This window comes from Amphiprion ocellaris, chromosome 17 (assembly GCF_022539595.1).
Source record: "Amphiprion ocellaris isolate individual 3 ecotype Okinawa chromosome 17, ASM2253959v1, whole genome shotgun sequence".
In the NCBI taxonomy this organism is placed as follows: domain Eukaryota; kingdom Metazoa; phylum Chordata; class Actinopteri; family Pomacentridae; genus Amphiprion; species Amphiprion ocellaris.
In genome coordinates this window covers 24,935,938-24,956,775 of record NC_072782.1, presented here as the reverse complement: position 1 = coordinate 24,956,775, position 20,838 = coordinate 24,935,938, and the positions used below count along the sequence as shown (strand labels likewise).

General features: G+C 40.0%; 1 protein-coding gene across 1 annotated transcript; it reads left to right on the top strand.

The window, feature by feature from the left end:
- Positions 1 to 1,852: 1,852 nt before the first annotated feature.
- Positions 1,853 to 17,558, top strand: lmnb1 (lamin B1). Its single transcript, XM_023273068.3, has 11 exons — positions 1,853 to 2,396; positions 5,568 to 5,724; positions 5,854 to 5,979; positions 7,969 to 8,139; positions 9,015 to 9,140; positions 11,827 to 12,047; positions 12,150 to 12,378; positions 12,510 to 12,614; positions 12,938 to 13,057; positions 13,313 to 13,414; positions 16,524 to 17,558. The coding sequence occupies exons 1-11, from the start codon at positions 2,041 to 2,043 to the stop codon at positions 16,563 to 16,565; spliced, it is 1,755 nt and encodes a 584-aa protein (XP_023128836.2). The 5' UTR covers positions 1,853 to 2,040; the 3' UTR covers positions 16,566 to 17,558.
- Positions 17,559 to 20,838: the final 3,280 nt, after the last annotated feature.

The window sequence follows — 20,838 nt, the reverse complement described above, 5'->3', positions numbered from 1 at the left end:
AGCTGCAGTAACACAGTCACCTAGATCTGTAATCTGGTAAAGGTTCAGTTACTTTGTGGCACATGCATAAAAACAGTCTAAGTCTAATAGATCTATGGTGCCTCCCAGAGGGCAGCCAAGTGAGCAGGTGGTTGCCTGGGTGAGATGAAATCCCACCAGGACTCACCGTCTTCACTTTACTGATGATGTTCAGAGCTGGCTGATGTTAGCACTTGGTGGAATCATAGGTTGTGGGTGGAATGTACAGCCAAGACAGTGAACTTCTGCTGCAGATAGAATGGCTGGCATTTTAATGTAATAAACTCCAAATCTGGTGAGCAGTGGCTTTCAATGGCTGTTGCATTTGTACACCACTTGTTTCTAGAGTCAGTCAATCCATCAATTTCCAATGTTGCGATCGCAACAATTCACATAAATTCAAGCAATCTCTGTGGATTCTGCGTGACCTTGCAACTTTGTCCAGTGTTTCTGCTGACCCAAAGCGCTGTGCAGCCTGCTAACATGATAGCTTCATCATGGATCACTGTGTGAAGCCAAGTCTCACTTCTCATCATTATGAGCAGCTCAGTACAGATTTTTGTGCCCCAATGAATAACATACTGCCCTACTGATCAACTGCTCTATCCCCTTAATCTGCTTCAACTGTCATGATTTTGTAGGGTTTTTTTTTTCCAAGTATTCTTCTGTCAAATATTTTTGGGTCAAAAAAGAAAGGTTGCATTGAAGAGAATTTGTCAGAAGTGGTTTCCACACCAGGGGCTGCACAGTGGTCGGTGGTTAGCACTGTCACCTCACAGCTAGAAGATCTCCGGTTCCTGGACGGGGGATCTCTCTGCTTGGAGTTTGCATGTTCTCCCTGTGCAGTATGGGTTTTCTCCAGGTTCTCTCACAGTCCAAAAACATGCTGAGGTTAGTTGATGATTCTAAATTCCCTGTAGGTGTGAATATGAGTGTGTTTGTTTGTCTCTATGTGTAGCTCTGATAGGCTGGTGACCTGTCCAGGATGTGCCCCGCATTCACCCTAATTCAGCTGGGATAGACTCCAGCCCCCTTCCCCGGCGACTCCCACCACCCTGCTGCAACCCTAATGAGGATTAAGCGTTGTCTAGATAATGGATGGATGGTTTCCACATCAGACCCCCTCTAAAACACTGAAAACATTATGTTAGGATGAACGTGGAAAACACTTCTGAACATGCAGGGTTTTTTGTGGTAACATGTTAAGACAAAGAAATAATTAGTGTTCGTCAAGATTTTTTTTATGAATTTAAACAATGTTAACGAACAAAACTAATTACACCAGGAATGTGGTTTATGAAATACACTTTTTCAAGATTTAAAAAACAAAAAATCTTAATAAAGCAAACGTGAATTAAGGTATCGCTTTAAGTGTATAGAGTACATTTAACACAACTAATTAGTACTTATCTAGAAAAAAATCATGAATCATTTTATAATGGGATATACACTCTATGGTCATTACCATTATTTTTGCGCTACTCGGCTTCTGTTTTTATGCTACAAAGTTCAATCGTGACAAAAAACATTTTTATTTTCGTCCGTCTGTTTTCGCCGTTACGACGGAGAGAACTGATAGAATTAAACAAAAGTAGCCTCAGCCGTTAACGGCACCGTCAGGCAACGCTTGTTATAACTATCGGGACGCTCGGATTCAACAAATGGAGGTTGTCCCTTATAATAAGGCATGTAAAGTATAATGGAAATAGACTCCGCCCGCTCCGCAGAATTTCGGCATACGTCGGTCATCCTTGCAAATGAACCCAAAAGTTGAAGCTGAAATAACGCATTGCGTCGAGCTACGCCATTGGTTAGTGAAGCTCAACGTACAATATTCAATGAGCCGCCATGTTAGGAAGCCAACCCCTCTTTCATTCGGCCGGGAGAAGGTAGAACGTACTTTCAGGATAGTTTTTGGAAGTACTCGTTCTTGTTGATCACTCGAATCCAAGCTGATACACTCCCATAAGCGGCATCTAGGTTTGGTTTGGTTCCCGTCTTTCGTCTTCGTCTCTCTTTAGAATGGCGACCCCGACTGCAACTCCTACCGGCCACAGAAGCACGTGCAGCAGCGGCACACCGCTCAGTCCGACCAGGATAACCAGACTGCAGGAGAAACAACAGCTCCGGGATCTGAACGACCGCCTGGCTGTTTATATCGACAAAGTCCGCAGTTTAGAGTCTGAAAATGACGTACTCCACCGGAAGATTAGCGAGAAGGAAGAAGTGAGGAGTCGGGAGTTAAGTGGCCTGAAAGCCCTGTATGAGACTGAGCTAGCCGACGCCAGAAGGAGTTTGGATGACACCTCCAAGGAGCGGGCCTGGCTACAGATTGAGCTGGGAAAGATCAAATCTGACCATGAGCAGCTTCTACAAAAGTAAGGCTGTAACACTTTAATCAATGTATTCGGTCTAATACGAACAGGAACCCAAAATGGTTAGCTAAAGGCTATATGCTAACTTTGATTTTCGAGCCACTTTTACGGCAACATTACGCACGGACGGGGATACGTTTTCCTGTCTGGTGAAAGCGTCACTCAAACTCGGAATATTGAACATATTTTAAAAACACCTTCAGATTTATTGTCCCTTAGTTCGGTTGTGCTCACTGGGGATCATTCTTAGTTTGAATGTATTGATAATCAGTACAGTTTAAGAACAATAAAATTAATATTGTGGAATGATTGACGGTGCCAACTAGCCGCCCACAATTGTCTACATTGCTGTGTGTAAAGAACTGTAAAACCAGCTTGTTAAATCCGAACTGTTGTCGTGCATAATGCAGTTAAACTACCCGCAAAACAATGACTATCCATTAAAACATAATTCATCTAAAACAGCTTTCGTGAAGGTCACGTGGTGCGTTCAGGGTCCTCTAGCCGTATTCGTTCAAGACGGAGCACAAACATTGTTGTAGTGTGGAGTATTTCCACTTTTGCTCTGATTGAAATGGTGCACACAGTTAATAGGCGAGGCGGGAATAATGCATCGCACAAGTGATCATTTAAATATCTACTGTAAATGCTGCGTCCCATATATCTTGCAGATCTTGACAGAAACAACTGTTATGCACAGCTGTTGACCTCATGTGCATGAATAGATAATGGGGAGTGTTTCCCTCTCAGAGTGTGGTAATTCCGCTGTATATTCAGAAGGAGACTACCCGGTATTTGAACTGTGTAAGGTGGGAAGTAATTATATTACAATTAATCCCCCCCCCAAAAGAAATATTGCCTCTCACAGCTGTGCATATTTTCGTGCTGCTTTGAATGCATGTATCACCAAACAAAAACAACTTTGATTCCATCGGTGTGTGAAATCACACACAGGATGGGAATAAGACGGTCACAGTATATTGTACATTTCTTGAAGTATGTGCTGCATACAACTGATTCTCAGGGAGTCATGTGTGAAGCTGTTCTGAGTTGAACAGAGGAAGTGTTATGTTTGTGGTGATACCCCCTTGACAACAGAACACATGTGGCAGTGACAGCCTGTTGAGTCAGAATGGGGTGACCTATTCCTCTCGTATCTGTACTTGACCGTGCAGTATTTATTCTAGCAGTATTGTAGTTATTACCTGTAATGTTCCCCAGGTAAAAATCACAATAAAGTTGACTGGGCGTGTGACATGTCTTGACTAATTTTAGCTTTGGTGGTTTGCAAGAGGGTTGTAATGGTGCATAAAATGATAGTTCAGTATATACCTTTATTTTGGTATTCTTTTGGGCACTGGTGGAATCCCCACAGTTTGCAGACCGGAGAAAACATGAATTTGGATTTTTTTTTTTTAAAGTTAATTTAGCTAAAAGGTCAGAGACCACATGCAGAGCTGACTTGGGTTTTCAGATCTACATATATTTTGACTTCAGTGCATTTTTGGTACACTTTCACCTAAATAACTTGTTTAAAATGCTGCAGGGAAGCCCATCTAGGGTGTGCTCATGTCAGGTGTGCGCAAATAGTTTTTACCCTTAACAACATACCTATATGGCCTTTCTTTTGAGATACTAAAATGCATGTCATGAGCAAAATAAGCTGTCAATACGATGGCTGATCATTTCCTCCCCAAAACTGTAGCGTGCCAGTGACCATTTCAGTAACATTAATTAAGACTTACTTCGTTTCATATCGAACAAAGCTAAGGAACTAATGCTGTCACCTTGTAGAGAAACACTTTCCAGATTAGTCGTCTTCAGATTTGGGTTCTGACCCAAACATGTAAGAAGAATCATTGCATTATTCCTGCTTGTTTATATTTTGCGGATCTGAAACATTATCCCAGCCATGACTCAGAGCCATGTTGTGGTCTAGACTGTGGTTGCCCATTTTGTATGATAATTAATTAAAATTGTTCATTGATTGTCATTAGAATATATTTATTTTTTAGACTGTTCATTTTGTCACAAGTAAAGGCTAGACACATAAGGTATTGTTTTTAAACTGCCTACTTACTGTACTTGTAGAAAACATTTATTTTCTTTGTTTATATTTTGAATACTACAACACTTTGGTTCCAAAATATTTCCTAGACAACTCATACTTGTCTGTGTGGTAATTTAAGAATAACTGATGAAATAAGCTTACACACTGGGTTTTGAGTGTACTGCTGTAAACTAACATGTGCTTTCTGCTAACACTGTATGATAACTCTTTGTTGTTTTAGAAGTTTGTCAGGTATTCATTGTGTACTGGTGTGGTCTTACTGAGAATATTCATGTAAAATGAAAGCCTGTTGAGTCAGTGGTTTACCTTGCCAGCAAATGTTTCTCAGTAAAATGTGAGAATGCAGACATACCACACTGCATTCCCCTCATAGTTTGGCCTTTTTACAGCACACCCATCATAATTCTGAGGGACCCATGAGGAAGTATCTGTGCTCTGTCCTAGCAGATGTGCTTGAGCACTTTGTTTAAACCCACTGAAACGGTTTCATTGTTGACTTAAGCCCCTTTCAGACATGCACTCCTGTCTATTAGTTTGATTATTTCTGAGCATGTCAGCTTCATGTCTAAATGAGCACCCTGGTTGCTGTTCCATAAGTCCTGACAGCAATTTCTGCTAGGTCAACCCTATTATTTGTGATACTGCTTTCAACACAGCACAAGCCTGAACTGCACGCCGTTGCATTAGTCGATAGACATGCACTGGCAATTGCCTAGAGTTATGTAAGGTGATTTGAGGAGTGCTTTTTTCACCTTACAGCTCGAGTATTGGTTTAAAAACATTACACAGAGCACCAAATATGCAGTTTGTAGACAAAGTCACAACACCTTTGTCATTCACTTTGCTCTACAAGTTCACATCTATTACAGACTGAGCTGTCCATAGAAATACAGTTGTAATACAGGACTTCATTGATCGTTGTTTTGCTAATTTGTACCTGTCATTAAAGGATTTGCTTTTAGGTGACTAGGCGTGTTTTAGACTTGCATTTAAATGTACAAGTATAGATTAGGTCTGTGATAGCCTTTTAGTTTTAACCCCCTTCAGTACTCACCACCATTTCACACCATCATCCTCACCATGCCTTGTCATCCACTGGCCAGCTACAACAAGAAGGACTCTGAGGGAGCAGCAGCACAGGCCAGGCTGAGGGACTTGGAAGCTCAGCTTAACTCTAAGGAGGCCATTCTGACTACTGCCCTCTCTGAAAAGAGGGGCCTGGAAGCCACACTAGCAGACCTGGGGGAACAGCTGCAGGAGGTAAAGCACCGCTGTAACATAAATGTGATGATACTGTTTTCCTTTCCATGTTTCCTTTTCCTTAAAACAGGAATTTTCCATGCATCTGGGCTTATTTTCCAAGCATGTTCTGTGTTTGTGTGTTGTCAGCTTGATATAGGTCTTGCCCAGGCCAAGAAACAACTAGCAGATGAGATGCTCCTGCGCATTGACTTGGAAAATCGGTGCCAGAGTCTGACTGAAGAAATGGACTTCCGTAAGAGCATGCATGAAGAGGTGAGCATTTGACTTTTAATTGCTCACAACGGACAAAACTCTGGCATGGACTGTATGGCATATGACTGTATATCCAGTTCTAACCCAATATAGTTTTTAGCGAATTTAGTGAATAACTCCTCACGGCCTTCTAACTGTCCATTCTGTAGGTGAGCTGGAAAAAAAATTGGTGTTCGTACATGGCCCTGCCTCTGTAAATGGTCAACAATCTAAGGTAGGGAAGGAGGAGATAGGGGTGGTGGGAATGGTGAATCTGACACATGTTAAGTTTCTAAATACCAGCAATTCCTGTTGCCAAGTTCTTTGGCTGGTTGTCAATTTATATGGATCATGATAGATCCTAAGAGGTGTGTACTCCTGTTACGACTGGCTCTTAGGCCGCAACAAAAGAGGAGATGCACAGAGACGTTTAACTGCAACAAAAGATTATTTATTAAGGTAAACATGATAATGAGATGTGGTAGTAAGCGTCAGTGGTGTGTGAGGGTATATGGTGGCAGCGGTCAATGCGTGATGCATGTTGTCAGTGTAAAGCGAAACAGAGGAGAGCATGAGTGGCTGGGTGTGAGAGGAGCAGGGCAGAGAGCACTCTGGCTCAGCAGGCCAGGTACACTGACCAGGTGTACCAGGTGAGGTGATTATAGGCTCCGCCCACCCAGAGACCTGCAAGAGAACAACAGAGAGAAGACCAAGGGTCTGAGGCTGTAACAATTCCCTGCTACTTAAAGCTGCACACTCTCTCCACAAGTGATCCATTTATCTTCAGTGGAGTTTAATTCCTCTTCTGGCTTCTCTGCTGGAGATCCACCTAAACCACTTGAGAATCCAGTCACACAGAGGTGCTCAAACCCACACTGGACAGCTTGGAGTGAAGTTTGGTGGGGATATGGTATTGAACGCTGAACTAAAATGTAACTCCCCTCTTAGGATCTGTCATGGTCCAAAAAAATTGACAACCAGCCAAAGAGCTTGGCAAATGGAATCGTTGATATTTAGAAACTTAGCATGTGTCAGATTTACTATCCCTACCACCCCCATCTCCCCCTCCCCTACCTTAGTTTTTTACCATTTACAGAGCCAGGGCCATGTATGAACACAGATTGTTTTTTTTCCAGCTCACATACAGAATGGACAGTTAGAAGGCTGAGGAGTTACTCACTGAACCACACGAACATGTTGAAATGTTACTGAACTATAACAATATTTCAGAATGTTTATATGGTCATAGAGAATCCATTTTGATATAAAGTAAAAGGGTATACTGAATTCCTATTTTTCTGTGAAGCAACTGCTGGTGTGAAGCATATGTGTGGCTGGAACAGCTGAGTTGATTTTATTAAGTTTCCACTTAAGTAGATCCATTTCCATGGCGTACATGGACATTTCCGGCCAGCAGTATTTGGTCTTCTAGGTGGGACATATCATTTGATCACTTTGATCAAGCATTTGACTGGTGAATACACTGAGCTGAAGCAACTTAACCATCAACTGTCTTGTCTTCACAAAGACTATGATACTCAGTTCTGATTGACACTGTTTGCAACAAGTTTTGATTCTCAACGTGATGATCATTTTGAGGACCGTAGTTCGTGCTGTTTTAGAACTGTATTGCCTAAAGGTGTTTCTGCTATTTAGCTTTGCTTCATCAATGCAAATATGACCGTTACAAAACGGTAAAAACACCTCGGTACAAGATGAATGTAGAATATCACCACAATTATCCTTGTAACATAAGATAGAATTAATTCTGAGACTTAAAAATGCTGGTCTACAATGAAGTCACAGCAGCAAAAGCTGTGAAAAGCTGACCTTGAGTTTTCAGTAGGGCTGCATGTCGTCTCAATTTATCTCTGATTTAGTTGATGAATCATTTTGCTGTTATTTCATTGATTGTATTTCACTGCAACCAAACAAGACTGACTTGAGATGAGTAGGACTAGATCAAACCTGAGAATCCTGTCTGAGAGGTGACCGTGTGTTGTGCTACAGGAAGTGAAGGAGGCTCGGCAACGGTACGAGACCCGACTGGTGGAGGTGGATTCTGGACGTAAGGAAGAGTATGAATATAAACTGACTCAGGCCCTGGCTGACATGAGGGCTCAGAATGAGGAGCAGATCAAGATCTACAAGGACAACATGGAGAGCACATACGTGGTCAAAGTATGAACTCGCACTTGCACTTACTCACTCTCTCCTGTGTGGTATGATGCATGCTGTCCTTTCACATTAAAGTCCATGCCATGTGTAGAAAGTGACCTAAAATAAAAAAAAACTTTATGCACCAGCTGTTACAAGAGGTTTAGTACAGTGACACTCTTGAAAGAAAACAAACATAATTATACACTCTAACCCATAACAGTATGGGGTGTCTGGATGTAAGTGTTTATCTGACACAAGCAAACTAACTAAAAATCATTCATTTCCATGGGCACAGCTGTCTGATTTTTCTCACAGCTGTCACATGAAAAACAGTTTGCAAGATTTGACCTGAGTGTCTTGTTCACAGTATAAAGTCTTCATTCTAACAAAGTGAAATCTACTTCACTGAGAGAATATGCAGTTAGAAAACCCTTCATTTTGTGTGTTTGTTACAGTTGTAATTGACTAATGTTCTGGCTTTTAAATGCATTCTTGGTGTTCTTTTTTTTAAACTTCTGCAGTACACACAGAGTGGGTGTTTTCTTCAGCATGAAAGTGAAATTAAAAAAAGGAAGTGATGCTGATTGTTTAGCAGGAGTCAGATGGTACTGACACTTTAATAAACACTAACAAGGTTATTACCAAATATTGTCAGATGCTCTCTGCAGTCTTTTTAAGCATCTTCATACAAAATTTTGTAAGTAAGCTGTTTTTAACAATCAAGCAAACCAGCACATACCTCCTGTAATGAAGTAAACAACATACCCTGCTACACTTGACTAATTTCCTGCATGTCAGGAAGTGACTGACACTGCTCAGTTCTCTTTCAGGCTGTGATGAGAAAGGAATGTTGGTAATACTGCAGACTACCAAACCATCTGTGTGTTTATTTCCAGCTTGAAGACCTGCATCGCTTATCTGAGATGAACGGAGCGTCGGCGAACATGGCCCGAGAGGAGCTCAGAGAGTCAGCCCTGAGGATTGAGAGCCTCACTGCCCAGTTGGCAGGACTGCAGAAGGAGGTTGGAAATTTTATCTTGCTATAGCTTTTGTTTTTTTTGAAAGAGTTACTGTTTTTTTAAATGTAATTTATTAAACAATGTAAAATCCAAAGTCAACAATATTTATCTCAGTGCTGGATCTAATATTCATACTGGGGTCTTAAAGTTTAAGATAAAGCCAACTCCCTGTAGATCAGTCACTGACCTGAAGAGACACAACCCTACTGCTTACCCCCTTTGCTCTGAAGATAAGAAATGGAGACCTTCCAGATACTATGAGAAGTTAAACCAGTTGCCGATTCTTCACTTGATTTTGTTTAATTTATCAGACTGTTTGCTGCTGAAATTTCAGAGCTGGTAACAATGGCAAATTATCTATTGGTTGTATAACTCAGCTAGACTATTGTTCACTGCAGAATGGTTTGACTGCTTCTCAGTATGATTGAGGAAATGTTTTGGTTCAACATTTCCATGCATGGGGGTTTGCACTGTTATTAAAATCCAGAATGTGCAGAAAAGCTAGCAGGGTTGGTAGGGTAGATGGTTTGCGAGCCTGGAGATTGTTTCCAGTGGTAAGGACTTCAAGGATCTGCTGCTAACATCTGGGTGCCAGATACCACAGCACACCTTCAGGGGGTCTAGTGGAGTCTGTGCCGTAATGAGTCAAGGCTGTTTTTTCCAGCAAAATGGGGACCAACACAATATTAGGAAAGTGGTCATGTTATGCCTGAGATAGACTACCAGTACCATAACCAATATGGCAAGCCCTTTTAAATAGTTTATCAGCAATGGTAACATATCTGTAATATAATATTGAATAGTAGCCATTGTAATTAAAGATATCTAGTGGCAATGTCCATTGTAGACATTGATAAACTAATTATACTTACATAGGTTTACCACTTCCTTCTACTAAAACTGTTAAAAAGTGTGTTATAGTTCCAGTACACGTATCCATATAGTTAATTGACAGTCAAAACAATAATTATTGATAACAGCAATTAATTTATTACTAGTGGAAATCTTCAGTGTCACAAATGGAAGAAGTGAAAATTCTTATGAGCTACAATTGGATGATATATAATCCTACAAATTATTATTATATTTAAGATACTTACAATTCCTTTTGTGACTACACTGAACTGTAATTATCGTCAATGATGCTTATCCAAAATGAACACTCTTAATTCGATCAGTGTATCAGAAATGTTTTTGCTATGGCTGCCATCTGAAATAGGTTATGTAACTGTAGGGGATAAGCTAATTAATGCCTTTTTATATATGCAAAATTAATATTCTAATTAGGGTAATATAACTCAAATACATATGCCAATTACAGCAACATATCCACAATGCTTTGTGGAGGTGTTGGACTTGCAGGAAATGCAGTTGTTACCTGAAAACGGTAAATTACATTTTCAACATTTGCAATCCTTTTTCAACTTGTGGAAATTCAATTATTGATATTAATCATTTATATTCTTACTGGAGAAAAAGGAAAAATCGCTATCTGTAATTAAACTGAAGATATCTGTTCATCTTGAGTACTTAATTTGTCAGTACATTACAAAACAATTGCAGGATACAATTGTGTTAGATATTTTAAATGACCGTTCAGACATTTTCACATCTAAACGTAGTTTCTCTGAATGAAACGTAAACTGCACCTCATTAGCCCTGCTGATTACATGTTGAAAGGGATTGTCACATAATCTTACAAATGCAAAGGTGTAAAGGGAACAGTAAGTGCGTATTTTGAGTTTATCTTCTAGTATAACTAAACATTTAGAGCTTTCGCCTGAATACGAATAAAGAATACTTGCGGGTATGTAAGCTTTGTAATATGGGTAGTTTATTATTTATAATGAGGAATAATTAATATTAGGTTTTGTTTCTCACAATGTATAAGCTACAAAAAACATTGAATAACTTCAAATAATGTTGAAAAAAATGACTGATTACCTAAAGCTATTACTGTAATTGTCAAACAATCGTATGGCATCACTTATCCCACCTTTTTCTATAACTTAGTATGTAGGTTCAGCCCCACCCTCATGCATTCAGCAACACAGAAAGCAAAGAGAGGCAAAAATCAGGGGTTTTGAATGCTGTCCCTATACCACAGTTCTGCAGACCCCTATTTGCTGAAATTCCATCAGAATAATAGCAATAATTAGATTTTTGTACTTTCTGGCCGCTGACGATTCACACATCTCTAATATTTATTGCTGTGGCACTGGTGTTGAGACCAAAGGCAGTATTCTGTTAAAACATGGGGACTACACTGCTGAGGCCATGTTGTTTGAGGTACTTTACAAGGAATGTGTGCTTGCATGCATTTCACAGACCACAGTGTTACCTTGTAAAATGATACCAAACTGTGCTGTGGCAAAAGTTGAATATTTGTTCTCCCGGACTGCCTTGCAAGTTTTCCCTGCATCCTCCATGCTGGTGCTGCTGGTGCCAAAGCTGTATCACCAGACTAACTTTTGCAAACAGAACATTCATGATCGTGTCTTAGAGGTAAAGTAACATGTTTCTGCTCCAGACAAAATAGTTTTTAAGATTCAGTTTTGTTCTGAGACATGCGTTTGCTAAAACTGATATCAAAGCTTGTGAAATGACTGGCTTGACTTTGTATTTACCTGCTGTGTAACACGTGAGCATCATTGCCATCTCAGACTCTGACTTCATTGTGTATATTCAGACTCGTGGTTGGCGTGATCGCATATCGGAGCTGGAGGCAGCGCTGGCACAAGAGAAAAGCACAAATCGCAAGTTGCTGGCAGACAAAGACCGTGAGGTGGCTGAGATCCAAGCCAAGATGCAGGAACAGCTGAATGAGTATGAGCAGCTGCTGGACGTTAAACTAGCTATGGACATGGAGATAAATGCCTATCGCACGCTTTTGGAGGGAGAAGAAGAAAGGTGACAATCCACAGAGTCATGATAATATCATCAAATGTTAGGTTTTTGTGGTCTTCAGTGACCGGGATATCAAGATATAACTGTGGCGTTTTCTTCCCCCAGACTGAATCTGTCTCCCAGCCCTTCATCTCGTGTCACAGTGTCTCGAGCCTCTTCCAGCAGTCGCAGTGTGCGGACCACACAGGGGAAGAGGAAGCGTGTTGATGTGGAAGAACAGGAAGCCAGCAGCTCAGTGTCCATTGCTCACTCTGCTTCAGCCACAGGACCCATCTGCATCGACGAGATCGACACTGATGGCAAGTTCATCTGTCTTCACAACAGCGGAGATGTGGTGAGTTCCTGGGTTTCTAGGTTCTGCATGCTTTCAGTTACTTGAAGTTTTTGTAGAGTGAAAGTGCTCTGTTTGGAAGTCTGCTTACATTTTGGTATATTAGATGCATTTCTTTACTGTGTCTGTCTCAGGACCAGGCCATGGTGGGCTATGAGATGATTAAGACCACTGGAAATACTACAGCCACCTACAAGTTTACACCCAAATATGTCTTGAAGGCTGGACAGAAAGTCATGGTAAGAGTTTGCATCTCCTTAAATTTTCAACCTGCTACTCGCTTCCATTAGGAATCTACTTTTTAAGTTTAATACGTGATATGCAGTCTAAAATCATACCAATCATTTTTTAATTGGGAAGTTTTGAATTTAGTTTTTGATCAAGCATCAGAAATCATCATTTTGTTTAATGCCCGCTAGTAGTTGAATAGCGAACTGAGCTAGCAGTGGTACAGAGATGCCATGTTGCGATTTTAATGATGCTGTGCATGTTCTTAGTCACTTAATGTAAAATAGTGTTGAATGTGAGAATGACTGTGGGGCCTTGTGTTTGCTTTGTGTAGATTTGGGCATGTGATGCTGGTGTTAGCCCCAAACCTCCTGCAGACCTGGTGTGGAAGAACCAGTCCTCCTGGGGTTCAGGGGAGGATGTCCATGTGGCGCTAATCAACCCTCAGGGAGAAGTGAGTCCACACAGGCACATCCATCCATTATGCAATTTGTCTTTGACCTTCAGTGTTCTGTCTGCAAACTGTTACTGCTCTTTGCCCTGATTTGCTGTTACCACCCACTATCCATCCTATACCTGTCCAACCTCATCCTCACAGCTCTTTATTTTTGCTGGGGAAAAACTGAAGAGATGTGGTGTTAGCCTGTTGTGTGTGAAACACACCAGTGGGTGATGCTGAGAGATACTGATTTTTATGTGTGTTTGGCAGGAGGTGGCGAAAAGAACTACTACATACAAGACAGGAGAAGAGCAGGGTGAGGAAGATGATAATGAAGTCGAGGCCACTGAGGAACATCGCTTCTACCAGCAGGTGAGGCTTCAGCTCATTTCAGAGATTTAGGATTTAAAGGTGAAGTAACTGTTTCTGTTTTTGATTGGTGCACTTTCAATTCAGTTTTGTTTATATAGCACCAATTACGATTCAAATTGTCTCAAGATGCTTTACAGAACCCAAATGCCTGAACCCCCAGAGCAAGCCCTATGGCAACAGTGGCAAGAAAAAAAACTATTTTAACAGGACGAAACCTTGAGCAGAACCCAGATCATATCGGGGGGGGCCCACCATCTGCTGCTGACCAGCCAAGTTGAGAGGGACAGAAAAGGCAGAGAGGAATATGAATTTCTGCAAAATAATATGCAATTAAAATATTTATTAGGGCTTAGATTTTAACTTTAGTTTTGATTAATTAATAACAGAAAAACGAATGTGTTAAATAACTCATTTAATCGCACCTTTCTCAGTTTCCTAGTTCCTGGCGCACCGCTAACCCTGATGCGCATTCAAGCCCAGTAGGTTATGGTAATGAACCTAAAGTCTGTTTGCCAGCTGTAAAAAATACACAGGATGCACTGAGTCATGTTGGCGCACAAGAAAGTTTGGTGAACAGTGATGGGAGATGAGACCTCATTGAGCTTGTTGGACGGAAAGTTTTCTTTTAAAAATCTTCCCGATTGCAGCGTGGATAAAGGTGTGGTTGTGTACAAACTGTGCAACTAAGAGTTTTCTTATCACCGTAGCAGTTCAAGCCGACTGCATGAACTCAATGCAGAACATGTTGCTGCTCGCACCAGCGCTAACGTTAGCTACGACAGTCCTGGTACTGGCAAATGGTGCAGCCATCCCATAGTAGACCACTTTTCAAGACACTGAAAGTGCTTGGGTTTACAAAAAGTCTTAAAATGTTGAAAATAACCGCTATAATTGGACTTTGAGTTTGCAGTAATCTGTGAATGTAGTAGACAAATAAGTGTAAACATTTTACATATGTCTATTCATCGATTTAGTCATCAACTAAAATTTATTTGAACTGGAAAACTTTGCTTATTGTGTCAAATATTGGTATTTGACAAAAATGCGGTTAATCACAATTAATGACAAATCCTGTAATTAAGTTTCATTTTATAATTGCGTCCCACCACTGGTCTTTTTCTTGCTTGGTTAATGTGATTTTTGCTCCAGAACCTCAGCACACAGCGTCTGCTCATCACCTTCATCCTCACACAGGATTGTAAGCGGTTTGTTTTTAATGTAGTTCATGTTGGAGAAGACCTGCTCTCATACGTATGTGGATCTGAAGATCAACAGGACTCCAGATTCATACTGCTGCACCAGCGGGTGTCTCCCATTCATGGTTGTGACGCATATTTTGACTGACAAAAAACTAAACCCATTTGTATTTTGATGTTACAAGATCACCATAACCTTCAAATTTAGAATTACATTTTAAAAACTAACGAACTAAAATAAATTTTAATTAAATGTTCATTATTTATTTTCCAAAGCCACAGGGATCCGCAACAGAGGGATGAAAGAGCCACATGACACTCCAGGGCTGTGGGTTGCTGACCCCTGGTTTAGATGAAGAAACTGTTGAAATTAGCTCAGAGAGATGTAGAAGAAGTCTAAATATCCATCCACTCTGACATCCAATTCTAAAGTAGCTGTACTCAATGATACAGTTGTAGGAAGGGCGAGGTTAATTTTTCTCTACTCATAACAAATTTATCTGTAAAGAAGCTCATGAAGTCATTACTGATCAGAGCTGAGGAATACAAGGCAGAACAGAGCTCTGACTGGCTACAGTGCTGAAGAGAAACATGGGGTTGTTCTTGTTCTGCTCTATTAATGATGAATAATATGCTGTCCTGGCATTACAGAGAGCTTTTTTAAAATAAATTACTAGGCTATTTTTCCAAGCTACCATAAACTTCCTCTAAACTAGTGGAATGCCGCTTCCTTTCCAGCTTTTGCGATGCCTGCTTTAAAGTCTGCAGTCAGGAATTGTACCAAGGAGCAGGTCCTATGACACATAGCTTTCTTTTTCAAAGGTGCAGCACTATCGAGTATCGTACGCAGTGAGGCTGCAGCATTATTAACAAGATAATCCACTTCTGTGGGGGTAAAGTTATCATAACTGCCCACCATTTTATCAGTAAAATGGGGCCAAAAATGCAGGAAAATAAGAGTTGTGTATGTTAGAAGTAGGATTTTAAATTGTGTGCTGGATTTTACAGTGAGCCAATGAAGAGAAGCTTATTAGAGAAATATGATCTCTCTTATCTGTCAGAACTCTGGCTACGGCATTTTATGTCAGCTTGAGGTTTTTAGGATAATTATGGGAGCATCCTGATAATAAGTAATTAGAACAGTCCAGCCTAGAAGTTATAAATGCATGGATTAGTTTTTCAGCATCACTCCTGATGATGACGACAATATTACACAGGTGAAAGAGGCCTGTCCTACATATGTGCCTATGTGAGTTAAAGGACATGTCCTGGTCAAAGGTAACCCCAAGGTTCCTGCCAATGTCAACTGAGCAGTGGGCCAATAGCAGGCTAATACCCACAGTCAGACTACAGTCAGTCAAAGTCTAAAGCCTTGTAACACGTTTAACTCGGATGTTTGCAGTATGCTGGAGCTATCAGCATCCAAAAACGGCTGTGTTTTTTCCCTTAATTGCCATTGATATCCATGAGGGAATTAAAGGCAGTTGTAAATGAATTTCACTGTTCAGTGAATTACTACCAAATTCCATTGCATCCCATTCCTGATCAAGTTGCATCTTATCATGCATCTTTTGTGTCACTATTTTTGTTTTTATGGTTTTGCCACCTTCCTAGCATCACTGCAGTCCACCAGACATGTATCATACAAACTGACAGCCTCAAACTCATTGCATCTGACTGTTTGAAACCGAGACTTTATTTGATCTGTCTCACACTGTGTGACATGCAATAAACCTAAACAATCATCATCAGTGTAAGGGTGTGTTCTGGGTCCAGTCAAGTTCATGTCCTAACATGTAGATGCTTGAACCTCTGTGTTGATTTACATTTTAAGATGACCGTTTTAGACCTGATGGTGTGTTATCAGTATTAAGTTTGAAACTGAACCATGAATATCTGTGGCGACTCTGCAGGGAGAACCTCGCACTGCCAAGGGAAGCTGCCCCATCATGTGATCCATCTGCATTAACCAGCCACCACCTCCTCCTCTGAGCCCAGCCAGTCTGCTGCCAACTGTAAACCCGAAATATTTTTCTATCTTTTGTAGTATTTTAGCAAAATGTATGATTTTGATTTTTTTTTTTCTATCGCTTTTTCAATAAAATAAAATAAAGAAAAAAATAACATGGTTATTGAACAAATTGGTATTGGTAGGTTATAAGCTTTTCTTTCTTGAAACCAAGTAGCAATATCTTCAAGAAAACCGTGAGTCATGTACTGTCATATTTTCTGTTATTTTTAATATTTTTTTTATTATTATTATTAATGATGATAATATATGTTAGGTCTCTAGAGTTCTGAGAGGAGCCACAAGATTTCAGAAATTATTTTAGATCAGTGTTTGAATTAGGTAAATCGTACTATATGAGTAAACGAAAAGTCAAGACAGACAAGTACATTAAAAGCTGTGTGGTAACAGGAGTTAACGTAATGCATGACTTCCTAACAGCAGTCTGGACCTGGACATGACACAATGTTACAATAACAAGGAATTCTCTGTTCAGTGTTGAGTACATCAGAAAAAACTCAAAATACCTTGATTGTATTCATGAGGAAGTCAGAGGACAGTCTGTCGCAGTTGTTGAGTTACCTGAAGACCCCTGCGTAAAGTGTAGGATTCAGAATTAGCTTTGGCAATTCCTGGTGGTAATAACTACCATCTAGTAAAAGATCTGATCTGAGAAAAGCCAAAAGGAACGGTACAAGTTTTCAACAGGCCATCTAATTTTCTTGGGAATTGCGAAAATTTCACTGTCAACACACATAGGTCTTGAATGTGATGTGCACTCTTGAGTTTTTCTTTGCTGACTTTTACACCACTAATGAAGTGTTGATTGTATTAACTTTTGATATTTGAGGTGTTTGAAGTTCTTTTTGTGTTTGTGTGTTACGATGCATGCTACGACTGTAATCTTTATAGTGACTGATTAAATGTTTTCTTGCACTCATTTTCCTTTCTTTTATTCATTGTTCCAATGGTGTTCCATAGAAGACAGTAACAGGCAGAGATAAGTTGATATGGAAACAGAAACCAAATATATAAATAATAATGCTGGATAAAAAAAAAAGAAATGTGCACACCCTTCTCTCGTTCATTTATCTTATTTGGCATCAGAGACCAGTAGTTGGCACTTGTTGCTTGCAAGTATCAAATCGGTATAAAGGCCCAACCTTTGAGAAAGAATCAAAAAGGTTTCACTGAAAAATAGGTTTTCATATACAAGGTTTTTGACCTGCTGTTGTAGTGCATAACAATAAACAGTCCATGTCAACAGTGTTTCAAGTCAGTAGGCAGTAAGTGTTACAAGAGAAATAAGTAACGTTCCAAGTCAAATTAGCAGAAAATGTAATCAAGGAATTATGAGTCACAAAAAAATAAAATGCAAATTAATTGGCTGTGAATAATGAAGGTTCCATGGTATGTAATGTAAACTGCTTGAAATGTGCAAAATAATATATATATATAAAAAAATCTGCTCATGTAATGCATAGTCAGTGTCTGTGTTGGCAGGAAAGAGTCACTGGGGGCTGCTGACCTTATTGAAAAGGCCCACTGCTGTTGGAATAAAGCTGTTCCTTTGGGGTGAGGTCCTGATCGGCCACCACTTCCTGCTAGAGAGGAGGGGCTTGAACAGTTGTGTCCAGGGTTGAACACAATCCTCCCAGCACGCTTTTAAGGTCCTGGCGGTGTACAAATCCTTGAGAGTCAGAAGATTACAGTCCATCACCTTTTTGACTGAGCAGATGGTACGTTGTGTCTGGTCTTGTACTTTGGCAGTAGCAGCAGCTGATGGTGAGGATGATGGAGGTGTAGAGGTGAACCATCATTGTCAGGTTGAACTTCCCACAGGAAGTACATCTTCTGCTGAGCCTTTCTGATAAGGGAGCAGATGCTCAGCTCCCACTTGAGGTCCTTTGTGATGATGTCGCCCAGGAAGCTTCACTGGACATTATTACTCCGCCAAGGAACGTCTGTCTGTTAGCAACATTACTCACATACCAAGTGATGAGATTTTGGCAATGATACGGCTTTTAAGTCTGGATCCATGGCTTTGAATGACAGTTTAACACTGTATTATTCCCAACAGGAACAGTACTGATAAATATAAACAATTTGCTATCAAGTGCCCTTAAAAAAAGATCTTTTTTTCTTCTTTTTTTTAAAATGGACAATGAGAGAATGTGTTGTGTGTGTGTTCAGTTCAGTTCAGTCAATACATCTACCTGGGTAGTGTGATTTTGTTCACAATGTCTTAGCTGAATTCAAAAGAGACAAGTGTGCTCTTTTCCTTTGCCGCACAATAGAGCAAGAGTTGAGATCTCACAGCCTCCATGCATGCTGGGATTCCTCACTGGAATCTGGCTCGCAGTTCAGCTTCCACTTCCAACAACATCAACAACAACAAAAAAGAATGCAATAAATAAGATGTTAAGAAAGGTAAATGTACATCTTTAAAAACTGATGTTTGAACCCACTATCTTAAGAAAAAATACCTCAATTCAGAACAACTCATCTTTATAAGTTCTGAAATCAAAAAAGTAGATGCTTAATTTTAAACTGAATTAATTCCAAATGAAAGGCTGCCTCTGGTCAAAATCTTTTTTTTAAAATTTTTTATTTTTTATTGGTTACATGTCCATATGATGTTTTTTAATGCTTATTTCATCATAGAAATACAAATACCACAGCTGAATATTTCCGTCTTGAATTTGCAATGTACCAGAGATGGTGGCAAAAATGCAAATTCAGAGAGAGATTTCAAAGATGAGGAAACATTAGGTGATTCCACCAAACACTAGCTGTTTTTCAGGGTGTGGGTGTATTAATGGGACAATTGCTTGAATGTCAACAGACAGATTAAAAATAACAGACACATAAAAGCCACGTTTTAAAAGAGGATCTGAAATACTATAGAAGAACTAAATATTACAGTGTTCTACTGCTGCCTCCACTCCAAAGGTTATACAAACCTCAGTTGTCTATGCAGTTTTTCAGTTCACCAGAAGGTGGAGCTATAGCACAATGTCTTGGAACCATACCTGCTACATCCATAGCAGTTAACCAAATGTAATGTAATCAGCGAGGTGGCAATAGAAAAGGCGCACTATAGAGAATTGTGTAGATATTTGTTCAGAGGAAGTCCATCAATGTGCCTCCAGAAGCAATGATGTCTAACTATATACAGTCTTAACTTTATACAGTAGTATGTGCAGTAGTACAGTACACTATACTATAATAGTTCAGTACCATTAAGTATATCTAATAGACATTAATGAAAATACAATTAAATATAAAACAATAACATGAAATCGCAATGATAAAATAGTGGGAGTAACATACAGTGATATTACACAAACAGAGAAATATAAAATATATTACATCACCACAAGTAGCCCTGTGGGACGACCTAATATGGCCAAGCTGTCAGAACATCTAAAGTCCCAAAGTGTCAGCACTTCCCACAAACCAAACTACAAAGAAGGAAAAGTGAACAAACCAGTAAGCCAGTTCTTCTCGTGGGACTGCTTTTCTTTCAAAAACCATGACTCACTTTAGCATTCAGCAGTTCAGCGGCTAACAGACACACGGTGAGTGCCCTTCCTTAGAATATGACCTATAGTGATCCCATAGGTTACTAGTACAAGCAGCTTCTAAAGACTCATACTTTGGTTTTCCTGTTAAGCAACCTTGAGCTGCTGGCTAGGCTGACATCTTGTTAGCTCCACTTACACATATGTAAGTCATATGACTAGTCTGGGTTCTGTAAAGCGTCTTGAGACAATTTGAATTGTAATTGGCACTATATAAATGAAATTGAATTGGATTACACAAGAATGATTTGAAACTATATTATGCATATGGCTCTTTTAGACTTCCCAAATGTTTTGTCCCTTTTCTAGTGACTATGTATGGGGAAAAGAGTTTTTGTTGGGCCAGCATGCATCACATGATTAACACACAAGTTGTAGCAACAAGGTTCAGGTACTTTTAGCAGAATGGCAGCACACCCCAGCACTGTTGTAGGATCCATGTCTGCCCCTTCCCAACTCTGATCTGCCAGTTAAATCCTGTTTAGCCTTTAACCTAGAGTCTGTCTGCATCTTTCTATCACCGTTTTTGTCTCTTGTTGTGTTCTCCTTTTCATTTTCCCAGTAGCTTTCCTAGCCACATCATACTTCAGCTTCAGCACTGCATTGTAGCCTAGCCATGTTGTGTCTTCCTTTAGA

Excerpts from the sequence above, each read along its gene's own strand:
- lmnb1 (XM_023273068.3), top strand. The coding sequence starts at position 2,041 with ATGGCGACCCCGACTGCAACTCCTACCGGCCACAGAAGCACGTGCAGC. Across the intron at positions 9,141-11,826 it reads TGGCAGGACTGCAGAAGGAG|ACTCGTGGTTGGCGTGATCG; the intron begins GTTGGAAATTTT and ends GTGTATATTCAG. Across the intron at positions 12,379-12,509 it reads TTCACAACAGCGGAGATGTG|GACCAGGCCATGGTGGGCTA; the intron begins GTGAGTTCCTGG and ends TGTCTGTCTCAG.